The 18,310-nt window shown below is 43.4% G+C and overlaps 2 protein-coding genes and 1 long non-coding RNA gene across 4 annotated transcripts; 2 read left to right on the top strand and 1 right to left on the bottom strand.

Annotated features, from left to right (window-relative positions):
- Nucleotides 1-355: 355 nt before the first annotated feature.
- On the bottom strand, nucleotides 356-2,056 carry LOC143418358 (uncharacterized). The gene is made up of 4 exons (XR_013098323.1): nucleotides 1,545-2,056; nucleotides 1,391-1,453; nucleotides 1,231-1,293; nucleotides 356-1,114 (listed from the first exon to the last, which is right to left on the bottom strand). It is a non-coding gene; the product is annotated as an uncharacterized LOC143418358 (long non-coding RNA).
- A 2,032-nt stretch (nucleotides 2,057-4,088) lies between these two features.
- Nucleotides 4,089-6,005, top strand: LOC101470730 (GTPase IMAP family member 8). Its single transcript, XM_076883116.1, has 4 exons — nucleotides 4,089-4,455; nucleotides 4,530-4,651; nucleotides 4,757-5,417; nucleotides 5,509-6,005. The coding sequence occupies exons 1-4, from the start codon at nucleotides 4,092-4,094 to the stop codon at nucleotides 5,691-5,693; spliced, it is 1,332 nt and encodes a 443-aa protein (XP_076739231.1). The 5' UTR covers nucleotides 4,089-4,091; the 3' UTR covers nucleotides 5,694-6,005.
- Nucleotides 6,006-6,110: 105 nt separating this feature from the next.
- Nucleotides 6,111-17,890, top strand: LOC101471015 (far upstream element-binding protein 2). Of its 2 annotated transcripts, XM_004558445.5 has the most exons (18): nucleotides 6,111-7,992; nucleotides 10,166-10,274; nucleotides 10,360-10,419; nucleotides 10,545-10,581; nucleotides 10,693-10,745; nucleotides 10,821-10,892; nucleotides 12,537-12,594; nucleotides 12,731-12,905; nucleotides 13,396-13,494; nucleotides 13,575-13,673; nucleotides 13,795-13,897; nucleotides 14,629-14,750; nucleotides 14,967-15,260; nucleotides 15,360-15,475; nucleotides 15,583-15,671; nucleotides 15,955-16,161; nucleotides 16,254-16,459; nucleotides 16,553-17,890. In XM_004558445.5, the coding sequence occupies exons 1-18, from the start codon at nucleotides 7,864-7,866 to the stop codon at nucleotides 16,559-16,561; spliced, it is 2,037 nt and encodes a 678-aa protein (XP_004558502.2). In that variant the 5' UTR covers nucleotides 6,111-7,863; the 3' UTR covers nucleotides 16,562-17,890. The 2 variants fall into 2 exon arrangements, with proteins under 2 accessions (XP_004558502.2, XP_004558504.2); XM_004558447.5 differs by lacking the exons at nucleotides 16,254-16,459; nucleotides 16,553-17,890 and having other exon boundaries at nucleotides 15,877-16,097.
- Nucleotides 17,891-18,310: the final 420 nt, after the last annotated feature.

The following is an 18,310-nucleotide window of genomic DNA, read 5'->3' as shown; positions in this document are numbered from 1 at the left end:
CCTGTTGGGATCCCGCCACAGCTCTGTCTATCACATTGGCTAAGCACTCGCGCACTCGCGCCGGCACTTGTTCTGGATGATCGAGACTTATACCCCTAAAATCAAGGCGTTCACGCAATTCGCGAGCATTAAAATTAGGTATCTCTCTAATGTGTGACTGAGAGCGGCTGCCGGACCCAGACTGCACAACGGGCTCAATAACAACTGCAGTAGCTGCAGCAGAGGTGACCCGGCTAGATTGTGCATCAGACGCAAAATCACCAGCAGCACAAGCTATATGGTTAGCATCAGTAACAGCAACGGCCCGAGCAACACCAGCTGTACTATCACTATTATTAGCAACAATAGCCCCATCAGCAATAGCAGACGTAGGAACAGTCTGACAAGGATGTGTATCGGATGAGGCTGATGCAGGCACCCTATTAAGTCTAGCTATAATATCGTCTAATTTTTTATCTGTTTCTTCAGCCCACTGCATAAAAGTCTCTAAGTCAAAACATCTAACAGGAGTGGAGGTTCCGTTATTATGTTTAAATAATTTATTTGGAGGGTCCATGGTCTGGATTTTAAAAGTCAGGGACTTGAAATTTTGCTGCAGATGTTGTCTAATGTACTACACACTTTGTTTATGAGTTTGGTAAACTGTTGCCTTTGTACCTGTGCTTCTTGGTGGTATTGATTGAGTCTAGCTTCAATCAAACATAATTTATCAGCTATTGAAGCTATTGAAGCTATATGACTTTGTTCAGCAGGCTGAGCGTCTGGAAGCTTTATGTAAGCATCATACGCCGCTGATATTTGAGAGTCTGTTATGCCGTCTTCTTCGAAATCTATGTGTGAATCAACGCTATTTCTGACACATTCTGGGGTGGTGGGTATATGAACTAGATCAAAATCTGACATGCTGTACTCAAAAACATCAGAGAAATCGCGAGGTAGCCACTCACTCGGGGGTGTTGCAGGTTCGCTGATGAAGATCGGTTCTGACTCTCCACTGTTGCACAAAGCTCCAGGTTTTTGTTGTTCTGGGAGGTCGATACTGCTTAAACATTCCAAAAACGTCTGGAATCGTATGGTGTCCTGATCATTATGAGGAGGGGTGCTGTTCTGCAGTCTGTGAAGATAGATAGACATGTGTTAAAACATATTATACATGTACCCATTTCAAACTGAATAAGCGTGTCTCCCTCTCTATCTCTTTTTATCTAATTTATATATGCCTATGCTTACCTTGTAGTGTGCGTTATTCGGGATGGTCCTGCTTCTCCACACACCCGGTTCTCTGGCGTGGCTCTGTAGGTGTAAAACGGTCAGTTTAGAACATTTGTAATTGTTTAAACCCCTTTAAAAAAAAAAAAATACACAACTATACATCCCGTTGTATACACACCTGATGTAAGGTAGGGCTCTGTGGTAGCGGTGTCTGAATGTTTTCCTGCTCAGTTTGTTAACCCTGGAACAAACAAAAACGTTATTACATAATTTAAAACAATCGCTAGTTTAAAACATACATACGTTTAAAAATCCAGTAATGCTGTACACACCTTGTGCCTGTTAGAGAACTAGTTCCAGCTGTAAAAGCGCCCGTTTCTAAAGAAAAGGGTCCTGGGCCGTTCTCCCGAACTCCTAAAAATTAAGCTTTTGTTTTAGGAAAAAAAGATAGTTTGAATATCCTATAATATGTTAACATAACACTTTTTAAAAATCCAATAATAGGTTTTGTTTTACTTACCGTTTACGATGTCCATGTTATAAAGAACGATGTTAGTGTTGATGATCGCAAAGAAAATGGTGTGCTCTGCAGCGAATCTTGAGGCGTAAATGGCTCAGGGTATCGGGCTCTGAGCGTGTTTTTTATATAGGGTGGGTGTTTCCAAAAAGAAAGGTATGTCTCCAATCAATTTAAATGAGGCCCTACAGGGCTTTTGTCTTCTCAAGGAATTACAAAGGAGCCGATACTTCAGACAATAGGCGGGGTCGCCACCCGACTGGTACCAACTGCCCCATTTACCTTGTCGAGGAATTACAAAAAGAGCCAATACTGGCCACTTTAAACAATAGGCTGGGCCCTTGTTCGCATGGTGCTCTCAACAACTAAGTGATACCCAGCGGTGGGCTTTTACAATCCTGAACAAATTCAAACAATTAGCCAGCTGTTGAAAAGTTGGAGCGGGTCTGGGCGACTGGTTTTAGAAGTATCACTGTAGCGTTTATTTTCTAAAGGGCTGAATGTTATTTGCGACTATCTGTTGTGTTAAAAACTACTCTGAAACCATGAAACCACTTACAGAAGAAATGGCCCGTTTGATCCGTTTTTAAATAAATAAAATGCTTGCATCGGTGCATGGTGTGACACCAGAATCACAAAATGAGTGTATTTAAAAGACGATTAGTTTGAAAAGAGCGATACTGGCTGCTTTGGGGGAAAAGGTGACATTGTGTGCAGCGTGTTTTAGAAGTATCACTGTAGCGTTTATTTTCTAAAGGGCTGAATGTTATTTGCGACTATCTGTTGTGTTAAAAACTACTCTGAAACCATGAAACCCCTTACAGAAGAAATGGCCCGTTTGATCCGTTTTTAAATAAAATGATCGCATCAACCCTGGAAAGAAACCCCAGTAGATGTGTAAAAACTAGTTAAATTAAAACTAGGGGTTTGATTAAATGAAACGCTTGTGAACATGCTGACATCACCCATTCAGAAGAAATTCCCATTTGTGCCGTTTATAAAATAAAATGCATGCCTCACCGCAAGCTGAGACATTGTCAGATTTAGAAAATTAGTGTGATTAAAACACTATTACCAACACTTTTGACTAGAGCACACCCTCTTTGTTAAGGCGCACTGTGAACCAAAACAGCTTCCACTCCGCCAAGAATGAAACAAGATGTCTCCAATCAATTTAAATGAGACCCTACAGGGCTTTTGTCTTCTCAAGGAATTACAAAGGAGCCGATACTTCAGACAATAGGCGGGGTCGCCACCCGACTGGTACCAACTGCCCCATTTACCTTGTCGAGGAATTACAAAAAGAGCCAATACTGGCCACTTTAAACAATAGGCTGGGCCCTTGTTCGCATGGTGCTCTCAACAACTAAGTGATACCCAGCGGTGGGCTTTTACAATCCTGAACAAATTCAAACAATTAGCCAGCTGTTGAAAAGTTGGAGCGGGTCTGGGCGACTGGTTTTAGAAGTATCACTGTAGCGTTTATTTTCTAAAGGGCTGATGAAAAGAGCGATACTGGCTGCTTATAGCATTTATTTTCTAAAGGACTGAATGCTATTTGTAACATTTACTGTGTTAAAAACTAGCTGGCTGGTTTTGTCTCACTCTTAGTTCAACATTCCGAAATCCCGATTTTTAAATAAAATGATCGCATCAACCCTGGAAAGAAACCCCAGTAGATGTGTAAAAACTAGTTAAATTAAAACTAGGGGTTTGATTAAATGAAACGCTTGTGAACATGCTGACATCACCCATTCAGAAGAAATTCCCATTTGTGCCATTTATAAAATAAAATGCATGCCTCACTGCAAGCTGAGACATTGTCAGATTTAGAAAATTAGTGTGATTAAAACACTATTACCAACACTTTTGACTAGAGCACACCCTCTTTGTTAAGGCGCACTGTGAACCAAAACAGCTTCCACTCCGCCAAGAATGAAACAAGAAACAAAGAATTGCTTTTAAGAACACATGCATAACTGAATGTTGCGATACACCTAAGTGAAAAAATAGTTTAATTAAAAACCCTATGGTTTGATTAAATTAAAACCCCGTTAAAAACACATAAACTCATATAACCCCTCTGATACCCTGTGGTATTTCCACACCTGAACACGCATGCGCACACACACACGAAACTGGTCAAATCGGTTTGGTTGGCCGCCATCTTGGACTAGTGCCATCGAATTACTGAACGCGCATGCGCACACGCACGAAACCGGTCAAACCGGTTCTCAAACCGGTTTGGTTGGCCGCCATCTTGGATAGGTGCCATCGTATTACTGAACGCGCATGCGCACACGCACGAAACCGGTTGGCCGCCATATTGGATAGGTGCCATCGTATTACTACTCAGGAGCACATGAGTCTGTTTAGGGATGATGTCTGGAAGCACACCATTGTTCTGTTCACTAGAGGTGATTGGCTGGGAGTGAAGACTGTGGAAGAACGTATAGAGAGTGAGGAAGGTCTGCAGTGGCTGATGAAGCAGTGTGGGAACAGGTACCACGTCCTGGACAACATGAAGGATAATGATGAGATGCAGGTACAAGATCTCCTGGAGAAGATTGAAGAGATGTGGGCAGGAAATGAAAACTCACATTATGAAGTTGATCCGGATCGTGAAGCACAGCTGGAGGCCAGAAAAGAGGCAGAAGGAAAATTAGCTAGAAGGATCAGAAAGACCACTGAAAGACAATCAAGAATACTGGGAAAGTTATTTGAAGGTAATCAAAAAATCATCAAATAATTATGGCATTATTTTAGTCACTCTTTCAGTTTAAACTTTACTTTTTTACAGGAGAGAGGCTGAAAATCACTGACCTGAGGATTGTACTGCTTGGCAGAGAGGAATCTGGGAAGAGTATGGCAGGAAACAAAATCTTTTTCAAAACAATATTTGAGAGAAGTTTGTTGAAAAAGGTAACCCAATATGCTGCCTGAATTGAAATGTGATATAGAAAGGATAAGATTTAATTTAATTTATCAGATCTGTAACAATTGTTAAATAAAAAAAAAATTGTGCAGGAATTCGAGGACCAGAGAAGAACAGAAAAGTGTGTAAAGCATGAAGGAAATTTAGGTGGAATAAATGTTGCAGTCGTTGAGACTCCAGGCTGGCCTGCAGACACGACGGCTCCTGTCTGGCTAAAAGAAGAAGTTCTCCGCAGCGTCTCCATGTGCGCTCCAGGCCCTCATGTTTTTCTCTTGGTTGTTCCCATTTCCAAAGCATTCACAGAGGAAGACCACAAAGCACTGGTTGAGCTTTTGATGCCCTTTGGAGAGAGAGTGTGGAGACATTGCATGGTGTTGTTCACCTGGGGAGACTGGCTGAATGACAGACTCATTGAGGAGCACATTGCAGGAGAGGGGAAAAGCCTCCAGTGGCTGGTGGAAAAGTGTGGGTACAGATATCATGTCCTCAACTGCCATAGTTTGGGTTATCATTTTCCTGTCAAACTGCTCTTCCAAAAAATAATTGATTTGATTACACGGAACAAGGAACAATGCTTCACTGCTGAAAGCAAACAAGGGAAAAAACAGCCTGTGCTGACAGAAGAAGAGTGGAACAGGAGGGAGCAAGAGCTGATAGACCGAATGTTGAGAGCTGTTGTAAATGAACCAGAAGAACCAAAACAACCATTTGTGAAGCGAGGAGCCAGCTTGGATGGAGTTTTCATTCCAAGCAGTGAGTTGATATTAATTAGAGAAAACTCTGAATTTGTTTTATATTTTTACTTGTGGGTATGATATCAAATAGCATTCAATTTCTGTTTCAGTGTGCGGAGACGTTCCCTCCGAGTTCGGGAACATGTCAGAACTTTTTAATCAAAGAGCACGTGCCAAAGTGTCTGAATGGCTGAAGACCAGAGCTGGAAACTCTGATGTCACCTCGGGGATTGGCAGCATGAGCGCCTCAGCCAGTCATGTGGATGAAAGTCCTCTGCCTGATGAAAATGATTAACCAGCAATTCCCACAACGGACAAGATAGTTATTCATTAGAAGAAAAACTCTATAAAAACTCAAATGCAGGAACTTGCTAAGCAAACTAAAAAAACTGGATTGAAACAGAGGTACTAAGATCCTGATTTTTTAAAAATAGGTTATTTTTTTATGTAATAAGCTATGCAACCTTCAGTTGGTTTTAATATAGTTAGCAGATTCTCGTTGTCAAAACGGCTGATGCCACCCTAGCCCAAACCTTATATTTGCCCCTGATTCTACATTAAATGGTTCAACGTTAAGAATTCAATAAAGATTTTATGTTTGACTGTTTTCTGTATTTTGCTTGTGATAAAAAACAACAACTTTGAAATGTAGACTGTAATAATTTTGCAACCCAGTACTTTCACTCTAAGAAAAGAATTTACAGCAAAATGCTGCAGTGTAAAAAACTTAGTTCCATCTGTTAATGCCCTAATTTAATTTCCATATATTTTACTGCATAAAATTATGTTTAAATAATCATTAGAATTACACATTTTGATAAACATATTTTAAAGATGCAACTAATACAATGCATTATTTTTTTTTAAAAAAACTACAAATTTACGGTGTCATTGATCAGAATCAGAATCAGAAACTTTATTGTCATTGTCACGAGAACAACGAAATGAAGAATGGTCCCCGATCATTGCATCATCCCTAGCAATATCAAAATATAAATAAAACAATAAAATTCAATAAATAAAATAGATAGAATACTTAAAATACTAATAAGATGTAACAGTAAAACATTCACATACATTCCCACACACATGCTTCAGACCGTGCATGGATTAACACAAGAGTGGCGTGATGGACATTTTTTTGTAGTATTCAGATGTGTTATTGCAGTTGGATAACAGCTGTGTTTGAGTCTATTAGTCCTTGCTCTGATTGCCCTGTACCGTCTGCCTGAGGGCAACAGTTCGAACAGGGAGTGGCCAGGATGTGAGGTGTCTTTTATGATGTTTTGGGCCTTTTTAAAACAGTGGGCATTGTGTAGAACTTCCAGTGTGGGGAGAGGGCAGCCAGTGATCTTTTGGGCGGTGTTAATGATCCCTTGGAGTGCTTTCCTCTGAGCCCCTGTGCAGCTAGTGTACCAAATACATATGCAGTAAGTTAGAACACTCTCAATGGTGGCTCTGTAGAAGGACACCAGCAGTTTCTGTGTGATGTTATTCCTCCTGAGAATTCTCAGGAAGTACAGTCTCTGTTGGGCCTTTTTCAGCAGCTCGGAGGTGTTCACACTCCAGGAAAGGTTCTCCTCTATATTGACTCCCAGGAAGTCAATATAGAGGAGAACCTATATTGACTTCCTGGGAGATATGTTAGAAATCGACAAGCCATCAAAGAAATCTTGCGTGTTCCACAGCTCCACTCACAGTTACTTGAATACATGACAAAATATTTGTCCCAGTGTTGATTCAAAGTCCATAAGACACATATAGCCCAAGTCTCTCCGATACTAGAAACTTGGAGTACAAGTACAGCTGATATTAGATCGCATTTCATAGAAGTGCACCATAAGAATCACAGCTGATTTTAAAAAATCTGAAATGGTTGCTGAGTTTATTACGATAATTGCATTTCAAGTGTTTCATGATTTGGCTCAAACTTTACTCAGAAAACAGACTTGAAAGGTCGACTGCAGTTTTATATTTTTAAGCAAGAGTCATCTTATTGGGAAGATGTAAGTAACTTGGGACGGAGGTGGAAAATACCTAAACCATGTTTACTGTAGTGCTGGACCAAAGTAGTTCATTTCTGCTATATTGCACCTGTATCCCACCACAATTAAAGTTCGGTTACTTTTCCTTTTTATATTTTTTGTTCATAATACAAAATCTATTTAAAAAAACATAAGTTATTGGGCTTTGGATAGGCTGTTAAATCGCTCAAGCACAACTATTTTTTTTAAAATAAAAAGTCTCTTTTACATCCTGCATATGAGCTTTGATCATGTTTTCTATGATAATAAATCAGCTACCACCAAAACAACAATAAAATTGCGAATGATCCTCGCCGGCCTCCGTCGTGTCTCCAACCGGCGATATCCTTCCCGTCACTTTCTTGACTTCCCATCCCACTCCTGCGTAGCTCTGATCCCGGCTTTCTGCTTCTCTCTCCTCTTCGGTCTTTTCTGGATACCATGTCGGAGTACAACGCGGTACCTCCGCCCGTCCCCGGGGCTCCTCTGCCCGGACAGGCGGCTGTGGGGAACGGAGCGGGGGGCGCCAAGAAGGATGCGTTTGCGGACGCGGTGCAGCGGGCCCGGCAGGTGAGGCAGGGATGAGACAGACAGCTAAGAAGCTAGCATGTATGAAGGCGGACACACCTGAGACCAGGTTAAATTTGACATTCGAACACTTCATGGTGAATGTGTCTACAGTCAGGCACACCTCTGCCGCTTCATCCATCACATGTCAGCGTTAGCTTTAACTGAGGCCGGACAGTTTCAGCGTCCCACCAAATATCCAGTGTGACAACACTGAAAACCTTCAGAGAACATTATTATCTTCACTTCACTACCAGCTTCTTCCTCTGCGCTGAGCTACATTATGAATGTTAGTAGTTTATATAAAGGTGTTTCAGGATAATTCAGGTGTGTGCTGCTCAAGGCCAAAGAATAGAAAAGATAAGATAAGATAACCTTTATTAGTCCCACACGTGGGAAATTTGTTTTGTCACAGCAGGAAGTGGACAGTGCAAAAGTTATGAGGCAAAAATTAGAATACAATAAGAATAAATACAGTACACAACTGTACAGAATAGAATAAAATAAAATACTATATACAGTAGAATAAAATAAAATAAATATACAATAAGATAAAAATAGAATACAAATACAAATGCTATATACAACTGAGTAAAAATACAACGATGACAGAAAGGATTATTGCACTTAGTATTATTGCATATGTATGGATGTGTGTGCTTGATCAGTTAAAGTCTTTATTATGGAGTCTGACAGCAGTGGGGAGGAAAGACCTGCGAAATCTCTCCGTCCCACACCGTGGGTGCCGCAGTCTCCCACTGAAGGAGCTGCTCAGTGCTGTCACAGTCTGCTGCATGGGGTGGGAGATGTTGTCCATCAGGGATGACAGCTTAGCCGCCGTTCTCCTGTCACTCACCACCTCCACTGGGTCCAGAGGGCATCCTAGAACAGAGCTGGCCCTTCGGATCACCCTGTTCAGTCTCTTCCTGTCCCCAGCAGAGATGCTGCCGCCCCAGCAGACCACGCCATAAAAGATGGCTGAGGCCACCACAGAGTCATAGAAGGTCTTCAGGAGTGGGCCCTCCACCCCAAACGACCTGAGTCTCCGCAGCAGGTACAACCTGCTCTGCCCTTTCCTGTAGAGGGCGTCTGAGTTATGAGTCCAGTCCAGTCTGTTGTTCAGATGAACACCAAGGTACCTGTAGCTGTCCACAGCCTCAATGTCCATACCTTGGATGTTCAGTGGTTGCAGTGGAGAATGCTTGTGCCTGCGGAAGTCTACCACCAGTTCCTTGGTTTTACTGGCGTTGATCTGGAGGTAGTTCAGCTGGCACCAGTCCACAAAGTCTTGGGTCAGACCTCTGTACTCCTTGTCGTCCCCATCAGTGATGAGGCCGACTATTGCAGAGTCATCAGAGAACTTCTGCAGGAAGCACTGGGTGGAATTGTGGGAGAAGTCTGCAGTGTAGATGGTGAAGAGGAACGGAGCCAGAACCGTTCCCTGTGGGGCCCCCGTACTGCAGACGACCCTGTCCGACACACAGCCCTGAGTCCTCACATACTGTGGTCGGTCGGTGAGGTAGTCCAGGATCCAGGTAGTGAGGTGATGGTCCACTCCAGAGTTCACCAGCTTGTCCTTTAGAACCGAGGGAAGAATGGTGTTGAAGGCACTGGAGAAATCAAAGAACATGATTCTCACAGTGCTTCCAGCGGTCTCCAGGTGAGCGAGGGAACGATGTAGGAGGTGAATGACTGCATCATCCGCTCCAATGCCAGGCTGGTAGGCAAACTGAAGTGGGTCCAGTGATGAGCTTATTAGGCGCCGAAGCTGAGCCAGGACCAACCGCTCCAGGGTCTTCATCAGGTGGGATGTCAGAGCCACCGGCCTGTAGCTGTTGAGGTCCTTGGGGCGTGAAGTCTTTGGCACTGGTACAACACAGGAGGTTTTCCAGAGCTGTGGGACTCTTCCCAACCTCAGGCCTGAACACATCAGTATCCATCACATAGCTCATTAAAAAAAATACTCTATTTATCTTAATGTAATGGTGGATCTGATCCATAAAATAAACTACAGTCACGCCAGAGGCATTCCCAGGATTTCCGTGGGTGGGTTAACCCCAAGGAGGGAGCTTGGGGGGAAATCAGAAAAATGTGTAAAAATCATTAAAAAGCAGTAATACTGTAGATCTGCTGCACTACAGTGAACTATCTGGCAAATCTTCTGCTTGTGTTTCAGATCGCAGCTAAGATCGGGGGCGACGCTGGTCCTCCTGTGAACAACAGCACTGCTCCAGATAGTTTTCCCTTCACTGCGCAGAAACGACAGCTAGAGGACACAAATACTGGTGACTGCACCTTTATTTCGCTTTGTGATTATTTTAGTTCCAGGGAGTCTCCTATGAACATTCATTTCATTTCCTCCTCTGACAGATGAGCCAGATACCAAGAAGCTGGCTGCTCAGAGTGACTTGGAGTCAGCCAAAGCGCTGTGTGAGTTCATCTTACTGTTGCATGCATTGTTATTTGTGACCTACAGTCAACAGTGGGTGTCTGCGTCCTCCACATTAGTCCGTTGGTAATCCTAAACCTCTCCCCTGCCTTGTTTTCTCATTCAGCTATTGGTGCACAGCTAGCTGCTCTTGCACAGCAAAGGTGAGATCTCGTACCTCTCAGGTGACTGTGTATTAATCTGACTTTGCTATTGTCTGATTTATTGCTTTTTTCCCCCCCACCTTTGTATCCCTCCTGTAATCATGGCATCAGACCCACCTCCACCACAGAGGAGTACAGTGTTCCAGACAGTATGGTGGGACTCAGTGAGTGTAGCCCAGCTTTATTTTAACACGTACTGTATACCACACTTTTTTTTAAACCCCACCTTCTCTCTTCAGTTATTGGCCGTGGCGGTGAACAGATCAATAAGATACAGCAAGAGTCGGGTTGCAAGGTTCAGATAGCTCCAGGTACTGGTTGCACTCGTCGTCTACAGATACTCATCCTGGGCGTGAATGTCAGTGTAATTTGGGGTTTTCTTTTTTCAGGGTGAAATGATTGTACAGCATGCATCTTTAATTACTTTATAAAACAAGAATTTAGTGTACAAGTTTGGGTTTATTTTGGATTTTCTCTAATCCACATAGGGTCAAACCTTTACATACGCTCACTTAATGCTGTTCTTCACTGAAAGGCATTTAGTGAAGATCTAAGATGGAGAATTGTAGATTTACACAAGGTGGGTGAGTCTCTTGGAGCCATTTCTAAACAACTGCAGATATCACAATCATGGATTCAAACAAAAAATATCTGAAGTAAAGTTTTTCAGATATGTCACCACTTTGCCAAGATCTGAAGAAGACCCCAGCGGTCACCCTCAGTTTAAAAGCAACTGGTTAAGATGTTTAGGAACAACCCAGGAACCACCAAGACTCAAGCCTGCCATAAAAGACTGCTGGAACACCAGTGTCACTGCCACAGTGAAACAAGCTTTACATCATCATGAACTGAGGCTACGTCCACACTAATGCGTTTTCATTTGAAAATGCATCGTTTTCTCTCCGTTTTGGCCTCCCGTCCACACTGAGACGGCGTTTTGAAAACGCATACATTTGAAAACAGAGCTGTCCCGTCGCAGTGTGGACACTCAAAAACGCAGACTTTCTAAAACGACGTTTTCAAATCTATCCGGGCTAGTGTGGACGTAGTCTGAGAGGGTGCCGACCAAGAAAGAAGCCCCTGCTCCAAAGTGGACACCTTCAGGCTTTACTCAAATTTCCACACATGGACAAGCTGAATGCCTTCTGGAGAAAAGCTTTATGGTCACGCTTCCCACAAGAGGCCTCTCCTTTACTACTTTGGAGGAGTAAAGGCACCTAAGAACACTGTATCTAACGCTGTAATGTCAAGCATGGTGGTGGTAGTATCATGCTCTGAGACTGTTTAGCTGCCAGTGGTACTGGTACATTGCACAAAGAAGTTGGAATAATGAGGAAGGAGGACTATCTCCAAATTCTTCAACTTCACCTCAAATCAACAGCTAGATAAGTGAAACTCCAACACAGTTGGGTGTCCCACCAGGGCCATGATCCTAAACACAAATCAAAACTGCATTTGGAATAGATAAAAGCAGGCTGACACTTTTGGAATGGTCTTCCCAAAGCCCTGATCTCAACCCTATTGTATGCTTAATGCTTTAAGATTAAAATCTGAGTCTGTGCTAGAAAACCAACAAGTTTAAATGAACTCTTCTAAATTCTGTCAGGAAGCGTGGTCAGATATCCAGCTGTAATTTTGCCAGAAGTTTTTTGATGACTACCAAAAGCATCCGGTTAAGGTACAACTCACTAACAGACATTTAACTTTATCTATACTTTTGAGACTGTGTGGATTGTAGAAAATCGAAAAAATATTGAAACTACATTTTTTTAAGTCATTAAAGGTGTATGCTGTACAGTCACTAACCACCCTGGATAAAGAACAGTTCAAAGAAATGATTAAAAGCCTGAAATTACCATGACATTCATGCCCAGGATGAGTGTGTGTAAACTTCTTCTGATTATTATTATTTTTATGCTCAGTTTGTTAAATATGAACATTTTCTGCCTGTGCAGACAGTGGAGGTCTTCCAGAGAGAAACGTCTCCCTCACAGGGACACAAGACTCCATACAGTGAGTTTTAGACGTCATACAAATACACTCATTGCAGTTTTATGTGGAAGCGTTTTAACGGTCTGGTGCTTAATTCTAAACACTAGAGTGATGTGTTTCTTAAATGAAGTAACCAATCAGCTCCTCCCTTGGTTAGGAAAGCCAAGAGGCTGCTAAATGAGATAGTCTCCCGAGGAAGAGGTACTCCCCCTCTTTCTTCTTATCATGACTCCAGCAACGGGCAGAACGGCGCAGTTCATGAGATGATGATCCCAGCCGGCAAGGCCGGCCTAGTCATCGGCAAGGGAGGAGAGACCATCAAACAGCTACAGGTAAGTTTCATGTTTTTTGCTTCAGCATTTTTAGAAGTCAGCATGACCCAACCAGAGTTGATTAGGCCAAATCTGAACCTTTTTCTTAAAGTCAGTATTTTCACATTAAAATAGCAGCAAAGGTCTGAGTTAATTTAATCCTACAGGAATGTGAGGTTTTTAATTGGGTTTGTCTTACACTGGATCAGGGCAAGATCATGAGCTTTCCTGCAGACTGAAAGCAGTCAGCCTGATGCTTTATAGCAGCAATCCATGCACCATGCAAGGGTGGGACTAAAGAGGAGCACAACATTCATTTTAAAGCCATTAATGTTTCTAATTTATAATAGATAGTATAATTCTTATACATTAAGCTCACTGTATATAAAATAGCCAAATTAGCCTGTTAGTGTGCCAGTAAAAGCCTAAGTGGAGGCAACTCCAGAGTAGGTAAACACTTTCAAGTGCGTATGGCTGATAATTATGTTTCATTATGTGTTATTGGATGCAGGAGCGTGCAGGGGTCAAGATGATCCTAATCCAGGATGCCTCTCAGGGACCCAACGTTGACAAGCCTCTGCGCATTATTGGAGACCCATACAAAGTCCAGGTATAACTTTAAAGTCCTGTTATTGTGTCTAAGTAAATGTGGCATAGTGCCGAGCTTCCTGATCCTTAATGGTTTTTCAGCAAGCCCAGGAGATGGTGCAGGAGATTCTGAGGGACAGAGACCAAGGCGGCTACAGCGAAAGAAGCGAATTCAGCTCCCGAATGGGAGGCGGCATGGATGTAAGTTTGTGTGTCGGAGCAAGACTGGAAGTGACTGCAGAGGGTTTTTAAAAACATTTTTTTAACCAAATCACAAACAGAGGAAGCAATAGATGTGTTTTTTTTTTTTTTGTCATATTAGATCCCAGTACCACGACACTCGGTGGGTGTGGTCATTGGACGCAATGGAGAGATGATCAAGAAAATTCAGAATGATGCCGGAGTCAGGATACAGTTCAAACAAGGTGGGACGCTCTGACGACGGCGTTGTGGCTTCATTTATACGTCTTTCGCATTTGCTGACGTTCTGCTTTCCTCTGTTTTGGTCTCATTTAGCTGCCACCACTTAATTTAGTAAATTTAGTAAAATCAATATGAATGTTATTAGTACCAGAACAGATGCTGGCAGCTGGCACTGCCATCCATCAGAGAGTCTTTAGGTGGCACAAATCCCCTGGAAGTACAAGCCCTAAAACACATAATTACCAGGTTTCTCCATTGCAGTGATATTTTTTGAGGGGGTAAAAGTTTGCCTACAAATGAAGCGTCACAAACTCGCTGTCTAGCCTGACAGCCTGTGCATCTGCTGTACTTTGCCCCTTTGTATCAGGTGAATCTTTTACTCAGGCAGTGTGATTGCCTTTTGCGTAAGCTGTTGTGTAGAGCTGGTAAAATTGGCTCCTTTTCTTCTTCTATTGATTTGACTTGTATGTTGAAAAGAAAATCAGATAAAGAAGGATCCCTGCATAGATCCAGTGTTACAAGAACAATGGTCACATCAGAACGTCACCTGGCATGACCCTTTAGCGTGTTTTCTTTTTTGTTTGTTTTTGTTTTTTACCACTTTGCACTTTTTTTGAGATCCTAATTTACAGAAAGCTGTTAATTCTCACTTTGACCGGTGCTGGAAGCTGACCTGATTGATTTCATTTAGTGTTAATCCCAAACGCTTAATGCACTTTTAAATCCCTTCCAGATGACGGGACCGGTCCAGATAAGATCGCACACATCAGCGGTCCGCCTGAACGCTGCGAGCACGCGGCTCAGATCATCAACGACCTGCTGCAGAGCATCCGGGTCAGAGAGGAGGGACAGGGGGTACGGATCAGCTGTCACACTCTAAAACATCATAAATCAATAGATGAAGGCCTCACATCATAACGTCCATAAATATTTGGATAAATTAAGTGCTTAGCCTTGTTTTTTTGTTTCGTTTTTTTTTTGTTTGTTTTTAACGTAGTCAGATGAGGCAAAATCACCAGAGGCTGTGACGTACTGGGCATATGTGAAGTAATGTGGTATAATTGTCCACAGGGTCCCCCAGGTCCTCCAGGAATGCCTTCAGGCAATAGGGGGCGAGGTGGGGGACAAGGCGGTTGGGGTCCCCCCGGAGGGGAAATGACCTTCTCTATTCCCGCCCAAAAGTGTGGGCTTGTGATTGGCAGAGGAGGAGAGAACGTCAAGTCCATCAACCAGCAGACGGGGGCATTCGTGGAAATCTCTCGACAGCCACCCCCCAACGGAGACCCCAACTTTAAGCTTTTTATCATTCGTGGGTCCCCGCAGCAGATCGACCACGCCAAGCAGCTCATTGAGGAGAAGATCGAGGTGCTTGTCATTCTAGATTATCATTATTCTTAATTATTATTTCTTAAGTTACCGATCAAGAAGAACACTCGGCATGTGGCATCATGTGATGTGTTTCAGGGTCCACTGTGTCCTGTGGGCCCGGGGACAGCTGGGCCAGGTCCTGCTGGGCCAATGGTTCCTTACAGCCCAAACCCCTACAACCCCGGACCGCCTGGGGCTCCTGGACCTCCACAGTGAGTGGCTGCAGCTTTAAAGCAGATTTCAGAGAACTGACGATGACCCTGAGATGTTTTTGGTTTTTTTGGTTTTTTAAATAAGAAAGCGCTTCTTCTTTCCTCAGTGGTGGTCCTCCAGGTCCTCCCCAGTACAGCTCGCAGGGCTGGAGCAACACCTACCAGCAGTGGCAGCCTCAACCACCACATGACCCCAGTGAGTCACTGCTGGCTTCACCACCTCTGCTGATTTTAAGTGTTTACTGCTCAGCCCTCACACTTATTTCTCATTATACTTGTTTTTTTTTTTAATCTGAGAAGGTCAACAGGAGTTCTGATGGAAATGTGATGAGATGCGGTGTCTTTATCTGTAGCAGCTCTGGCTCTAACCCTGTCTCTGTTTCCTCCCCCTGGTCTCCAAGCCCGGTCTCCAGGCCAGTAGCAGGGGCTCACCCTCACCCTATGAGGACCTCACCCCCTCCACCCTGCGTCTTTTCTAGGCAAGGCAGCAGCCAATGACCCCAATGCAGCCTGGGCGGCCTACTACGCTCAGTACTACCAGCAGCCATCGGGGGCTGCGCCAGCCCCGTACCCCGCAAACCAGGCTGGAGGTGCCCAAGCCGCAGGTGACCAGACCCAGGCTGCACAGACACCGGGGGGCCAGCCGGACTACACCAAGGCCTGGGAGGAGTACTACAAGAAGATGGGTACGAGTATGTTGCATATGTTAGGTAGTAATTTATGTAATTTTGTTGTTGTTGTTTAATTTTTCATGTCTGTGTCTGTTTCTGTTTCTCAGCCCAGGCAGGCGGCTCTATACCCGGTACAGCACCTGCAGCTCCAGGAGCAGCAGCAGCAGGAGGAGGAGGAGGTTCAGCATCCACAACGGGAGGCCAGCAGGACTACAGCGCAGCTTGGGCGGAGTACTACAGGCAGCAGGCTGCGTACTATGGACAAACAGGACAGCAGCCCTCCGGCCAGCCAGCCAATCCCCAGCAGGGACAGGTTGGTGCAGCGGCCTCGTCGAGGTCTTGTTTCTGTGTGTGTTAATCTACCTCCTCACGTCTCACATCTCACCTCCAAACGTCTGTATTTTAGATGCAGTGAGAGTTCGTGGCAGAAGACGGGATAAAGAAGAGGGCTCTGAAGTCTTAGGCCAGGATCGATCCCTTTATTCATATATATTGTATCCGTTGCAACTAGAAGTGAAACGCTTCCCCACATGTGAACATCATCTGGATCCTTTTTTGATAATAATGTGAACTGAACCCGATGCTCCTGTGCTTCGCCGCTGACGGGAGGGAAAAGACTGATTAAATTCGATCATTTCACAGAGCTACTCAGAGCTGCCTGAGCGTAGATTTAAATACTCACGGGAGCCCCGGAGCGGTTATTTCATTAACAGAGTTTTCAGCACATCTCAGTCATCCCGTAGCCCCATTTTAAAGTACTCACCTTCATATCCCAGTGTTGTATTAACTGACTTGCACAGAGCTTTTAGGACTATAATCATGTTATATGTGTTCGTGTGTGTGTGTGTGAGACACAGGAGGAGACATGCCTCATTTGATTTTCTCATATTGGTTTTTTGCTTCCTCTGCAGAGGCTTGCAGGGTGTTTCAACACGTGTATATCTGGGTGACTGTGCGCAGGTTAGATTTATGAAAAGAAGCCCCGAGCTGCAAGGTTCAGAAGCACGAATGTGAATAATGTATTAATTGCCTCTGTTCATTTTAAATCGCACCGCTCAACACCTTTTTGCCTCTTGAAACGTCCCATCTCGTGAACTGTTTGTTCCACCTGACCGCTTTAGTTTTGGGTTAGAAGAAAAGGCCGGCTTACTGTGGACTAAAGGCTAAACTGGAAAGATGGGGCTGGGTGGGGGATAGCTTTTCAGATTTGGCCAGCTTTCTGTGAGTAATCATCGTTATTTCTTATCATTTGGAAAGTTCAGAAGGGCTTTCAGCACACCTCAGAATGGCGGCATATGGAGACTTTAAAGTGTAGTTATATTCTTGTGTAGATTGTACTGCTGAGTTCTCCTACAGCAATTTATCCCTCAGTTCATTGCCGCTTGTGCAGACTCCAGGTTGCATGTTGTCTTCCTTTATTTTGTAAAGCTTTTTTACAAACGCTGCCTTTTTTTTTTTTCTTTCTTAATTGTCCTTCCACGGTCATTGTTTGTGCAAAAGTTTGAACTTTAGTCTTCCAAGTGTGTCCTGCTTTAACATATATTGTATATACACAAACTGTATATTCAGCAATATAAAGCTGCTGGTTTTCACTTCCGGAGACGTATCAGGTATGATTCTTGTATTCTGAATGGCAGCTGCGAGTCTTGCCTTTGGGTTGATATTGTGTTGAGATTGTTATAAACAGACGACCACCAGCAGCACTGATCTGAAATAAATATATCAGCTACTTTGAAATCTTGAATATCGTGTCTGTGTCGCTTTTGGACCAAATGCACTCATTAGGTACACCTGTTTAACTACTTGTTAACACATATCTAATCAGCCAATCGCATGCCAGCAACCCAACATATTTAGGCATCTAGATGTGGCCAAAAATACCTGCTGAAGTTCAAAATGAGCATCAGAACAGAGAAAAAGGTGATTCAAGTGACTATGAACTTTGATCTGTTCAGCTTGTCCCCACACAGACATCTCTAGAGAATGAGAACATTTCTTGAGCATTACAATGAGTTCACTATACTTTAATAGCTTCCACAGTCACCAGATCTTAGTGCATTAGAACATCTTTGGGATGTGGTGAAACGGATGATTTCATTCATGGATGTACAGCTGACAAATTTTCCGCAACTGTGTGATGCTATCATGTCAGTATGGTCCAACA

Source organism: Maylandia zebra, linkage group LG4 (assembly GCF_041146795.1).
Source record: "Maylandia zebra isolate NMK-2024a linkage group LG4, Mzebra_GT3a, whole genome shotgun sequence".
In the NCBI taxonomy this organism is placed as follows: Eukaryota; Metazoa; Chordata; class Actinopteri; order Cichliformes; family Cichlidae; genus Maylandia; species Maylandia zebra.
The sequence above is the reverse complement of the archived record's forward strand: the minus strand, read 5'-3'. Positions and strand labels throughout refer to the sequence as shown.

Excerpts from the sequence above, each read along its gene's own strand:
- LOC101470730 (XM_076883116.1), top strand. The coding sequence starts at position 4,092 with ATGAGTCTGTTTAGGGATGATGTCTGGAAGCACACCATTGTTCTGTTC. Across the intron at positions 4,652-4,756 it reads AGAGAAGTTTGTTGAAAAAG|GAATTCGAGGACCAGAGAAG; the intron begins GTAACCCAATAT and ends AAAATTGTGCAG. Across the intron at positions 5,418-5,508 it reads TGGAGTTTTCATTCCAAGCA|TGTGCGGAGACGTTCCCTCC; the intron begins GTGAGTTGATAT and ends TTTCTGTTTCAG.
- LOC101471015 (XM_004558445.5), top strand. The coding sequence starts at position 7,864 with ATGTCGGAGTACAACGCGGTACCTCCGCCCGTCCCCGGGGCTCCTCTG. Across the intron at positions 10,420-10,544 it reads GGAGTCAGCCAAAGCGCTGT|CTATTGGTGCACAGCTAGCT; the intron begins GTGAGTTCATCT and ends TTTCTCATTCAG. Across the intron at positions 14,751-14,966 it reads TCAGAGAGGAGGGACAGGGG|GGTCCCCCAGGTCCTCCAGG; the intron begins GTACGGATCAGC and ends AATTGTCCACAG.